Source organism: Aplidium turbinatum, chromosome 5 (genome assembly GCF_918807975.1).
Source record: "Aplidium turbinatum chromosome 5, kaAplTurb1.1, whole genome shotgun sequence".
In the NCBI taxonomy this organism is placed as follows: domain Eukaryota; kingdom Metazoa; phylum Chordata; class Ascidiacea; order Aplousobranchia; family Polyclinidae; genus Aplidium; species Aplidium turbinatum.
This window is the reverse complement of record NC_137476.1, coordinates 13,876,671-13,880,851: the sequence shown is the minus strand read 5'-3', so window position 1 is coordinate 13,880,851 and position 4,181 is coordinate 13,876,671. Positions and strand designations below refer to the sequence as shown.

Genomic DNA, 4,181 nt, shown 5'->3' with positions numbered 1-4,181 from the left:
TTGGGTGGAAGCCAAACGACGAAATAACAATTCAGTTTTTAAAAAATACTCCAGAGACTCACCCATGTATGAACCAGACACTGCACTTAAAGGATCACACTACGGGGCTGGTAGAGTTGCCCAACGTTCCCTTTATCGACACTCGGCTACCGTACAGAGAATGTATTCTGAGTACAGAGGTCCTTCGGAGGCATAACTTGTCGGAGGAAAATTTTCCAGTTGTGAAAGGAGAACGTCGAGTCAGTATGATCCTGGGGGCACAGGACATTAGGAGATTTAAAATTTTAGAAACTTGTACTTGGAAAGAAGCCCTTGCGAGTGAACCCCTGGTTGGAAATCATTCACTGGGATCAATATTCTGGGGTATGAAAATTGATGATTCCCATACTAAACACATCTGCGCAATGCAATCAGTCCAAGGAAGAAATTGTGTGGAAGACATCATTAGCATCGTAACTGCTGAGCATGGTATTACTGAGAAGGAGTGTATGGAATACATTCCTCTGTTGAAGCATGACTTATCTCAGTATTACAAGGATCAACTGATACTAGAGGAGGTTGATTCTGAAAAGAACATAATGAGCAAGGAAGATGAAAAAGTCCTCAATATGTACAATCAGAGCTTGACAGAAGTGTTTGACGGTCGTGGTCAAAGGCGACTACAGCTTGCATTGCCATGGAAAGAAGGATACCCTGAAGATGTACCAGAAAGCTTGCACATTGCCAAACGTCGTTCAAGATCTCAAGTCAACAGGCTCTCATCCCAGCCACAGAAGGCATAAAAATACAAAGACACGTTTATCAAGATGCAGATGGAAGGCCATGCTGAGCCAATTGAAAGCCGATCTAGCAACCATGAAAAGAAACCTAAACATTACACAACTCACTTTGCAACTGAGCAGGAAAAATTTCGTGTTGTCTACAATGGAGCTCTTTCCATCAACGGAACTAGCCTAAACGACATGCTGTATCGTGGTCCTATGTTCTTGGAACCTCTCGTTGGGGTTCTACTTCGTTTTAGACAACATGCTTATGCAATCACAGGAGGCATACAGAACATGTTTTTTCAGATTAAGTTATGTAATGAAGACAGAGACATGCTAAGGTTTTTCCCTTTCACTGGAGCAGTGGAGAGACACAATCCACAAGAGTGGAGATTTACCGTTATGCCATATGACCTTGTTTGTGTGCCCAGCATCGCAGGTTTCTGTATTAAGTACACTGCGCTAAAGAACTATGCAGACATTACTCCCGAAACTTTGCACAGAGTTGAAACGGATTTCTATGTAGACGATTTCATCACCTCTGTCGAAACAGAAGAGGATGCAAAAAAGACTATTGCTGAAGCAACAGAACTACTTGCCACAACCGGATTCATGCTCACCAAGTTTTCCAGTAATCGTCTTTCTGTGTTAGAGGATGTGGACCGGGATCACTTGGCACCCCCGTTAAAAGAAATCACTTCTTTAAAGGATGGACTTCCACAACAAAAGACGCTTGGCATTTCCTGGTACGCCGAGAAGGACCAGCTAGAGCTGTATGTTATGGATCGCCCAATTGTGTCAGAATCTCGACTAACTCGCCGCAAAGCGCTCAGTTATGTCAACTCTCACTTTGACCCTTTAGGACTCTGGTGCCCTTTCTTTGATACGCTCAAACTGGGCTATTCAGATAGTTGCCAACACCTTGGGATGGGATGATGAAGTAAACCCTGATCTAATGAAAAAGTGGAATGAGAGTTTGTCGGATGTGCAGCAACTATCATCTTTCCCATTCCCCCGACAATACTCATCCCTCTCCGGTGGGGAAAATGAACTTCATTTGTTTACTGACGCTTCAGACTATGCGATGGGTGCATGCATTTACTTAAGAAAAATTCAGGATGAGAATGTGGAAACGGCCTTAGTCATGGGAAAGTCAAGACTCTTCCCATCGATTCAAGTCAAAATATTCTCTATTGCTCGTAAGGAGTTAATTGCTTTATGTATGGGCATAGATCTGTTGACTCAATGCAAATCATGCCTCAGTATCCCTATACGCCAGACATGTGTCTGGACTGATTCCATGACGGTCATAAAATGGTGCAAGTGCACTACGAAAGAGCTGACACAGTTTGTCAGAAACCGCGTGGACAAAATTCTCAGTGGCACTGGGAGTCAAATACCAGAGTATGTGGACACTAAGGAAAACCCGGCCGATGTAGCATCAAGGGGTATGCACCATCGGAAAACAAAGAGTTTCGAATTGTGGGCCAAAGGCCCTGCATTTATTCGACAATCTGGTATTATTCCGGTAGAGAAAACTGAGGAACGTGGGGACAGTGACACAGACTTATTGGAAGGGATCAAAAGTCCAGTTCTGCGCATTAATCTGGCACATGCAGAAGGAAAAGGCCGTTTACTAAATGCCTTGTCAGACTCAAGTAGCAGCACGGAAGCAGAAATACGGATAGTGAAAGCCCATCATTGCCTCAGATCTCTTCAAACGCACTTTCAAACGGGAAAAGGCGCGCAGGCGATGTCACCTATGACAAGGGATAAGGCACGGATCATTTTTTTGAAACTGGTGCAGCAGGAGACCTTGGAAAAGATCACCAGCAGAATGGAAAAGGACCACGTTCCCTTTGAAGAAGCCCTCAATAAAGATCCCCTGAAAGAAAGACCTCATTTTTTGACCCAGCTGTGTAGGTATGTTCCCTTCTCAGATGGCAATGGTTTACTTCGTATAGGGGAAGATTGTAAAACACAGATCTTGGTTTCGACTTCAAACATCCAATTCTTCTGCCGTACAGGCATTGGTGTACCGAACTATATGTGAAAAAGAGTCATGCCGACGGTGGACACCTTGGTCCTGACTTAGTATTCGGGACTTTGCAACACGACTATAACGGACTGTGGCCAATAGGAGGCACAGCCACCATTCGACATTACATCAAGGACTGTTTGGGCTGTAGGTTAAGGCGTAGGGAAAGGGGCGAGCAGTTGATGGCACCGCTTCCGGCTGTAAGGTTGCAACCTAGGTTGCATGTTTTCACACACACTGCTTCCGATCTCGCGGGCCCTTTCAGTGTGGCAGTGGGCAGAAGCTGTGTTAAGCGCTGGCTATGTGTTTTTGTGTGCATGGTCACCACTGCAGTACGCGTTGAAGTAGCGGCAGATTTAACTACGTCTTCCTTCATGAATGTCTTCCGCAGGTTTCTTTGCTCCACAGGCTACAGGACCAAATTCATGCGAACTGACAACGGGACAAATTTCGTTGGTGCCAATACCCTAATCAAGAAGGAAATTGCTACTGCTCTCCAATCTGTTGGTAAATCACCAGAATTGCGTAGAAGAATGGAAGAGTGGGAAATAGAGTGGCAATTTGGGCCACCGGAAGCTTCTCATCATGGAGGGCTATATGAACGGAAGATCCGCATCATTCGTAAGGCAATGGCTGCTCTTCCAGAGCTGTCTCTAAATAACCCGACGGAAGATGAGCTTCAAACCTGCTGTAAGATGGCAGAATATATCATCAATTGTAGACCACTTACCAAGTCACCATCAGATGACGGCCTCCCACCATTGCGACCCATCGACTTAATGGTTGGCACACTACAACCAAGAGATGATTGTATGCCTCCCAACATTACCTCACCCCGAGACGAGCTTCGACGAGGCTACAAGTTTTCAAAGCGAATAGCAGAAGTGTGGCGGAACAGATGGTACAAAACCTACTTAGCAGGCTTGCAGGAACGCCAGAAGTGGCGCAAAGAAGAAAGAGATTTCAAAATCGGCGATCTTGTCATCCTGAACGACGAAGACGAACCGCAGTTGTCTGAAGTACCCATACGCAATCATTACACAAACAAAAACAGGTTCGGACGGACATGTACGCTCCGTTGTGGCTCGCTTGCCTGGCGGAAAGCTCAGAGAGCGACCAATAACTAAACTGACTTTGATTGAGCCCAACGACGATAACTGACTTTGATTGATTTACGCGGACGCTTATACTTGCCGCCAGATGATTTCTTGTACGTGATTCACATGTGCTTTACTGTGTCGTCAGCCCCCTTCCAATTTTAGAAAACTTCTTAAAAGTTTTCGGGGGAACTGTAGAGGGGACCGACAGCAATATTTAACTTAAAACCCAAATTGGAGACATCACCTTTAACTTTCTGGTAGAAAACGTTTCCATTTAAT

The 4,181-nt window shown here is 45.0% G+C and overlaps 2 protein-coding genes across 2 annotated transcripts; both read left to right on the top strand.

The window, feature by feature from the left end:
• The first annotated feature begins 806 nt into the window (after window positions 1–806).
• On the top strand, window positions 807–1,700 carry LOC145770966 (uncharacterized). The gene has a single exon (XM_082582707.1). The coding sequence runs from the start codon at window positions 807–809 to the stop codon at window positions 1,698–1,700; it is 894 nt and encodes a 297-aa protein (XP_082438833.1).
• Window positions 1,701–1,719: 19 nt separating this feature from the next.
• LOC145770965 (uncharacterized) lies at window positions 1,720–3,929 on the top strand. Its single transcript, XM_082582706.1, has 3 exons — window positions 1,720–2,687; window positions 2,792–2,949; window positions 3,211–3,929. Exons 1-3 carry the CDS (start codon window positions 1,720–1,722, stop codon window positions 3,927–3,929), a joined length of 1,845 nt encoding a protein of 614 aa, XP_082438832.1.
• The last annotated feature ends 252 nt before the right edge of the window (window positions 3,930–4,181 follow it).

Bases quoted from the DNA above. Each gene is read 5' to 3' on its own strand.
- LOC145770965 (XM_082582706.1), top strand. From the start codon at position 1,720: ATGAAAAAGTGGAATGAGAGTTTGTCGGATGTGCAGCAACTATCATCT. The intron at 2,688-2,791 runs GTATGTTCCCTT...TCTGCCGTACAG, and splicing joins TTTTTGACCCAGCTGTGTAG to GCATTGGTGTACCGAACTAT. The intron at 2,950-3,210 runs GTAGGTTAAGGC...TTTGCTCCACAG, and splicing joins CATCAAGGACTGTTTGGGCT to GCTACAGGACCAAATTCATG.
- LOC145770966 (XM_082582707.1), top strand. From the start codon at position 807: ATGCAGATGGAAGGCCATGCTGAGCCAATTGAAAGCCGATCTAGCAAC.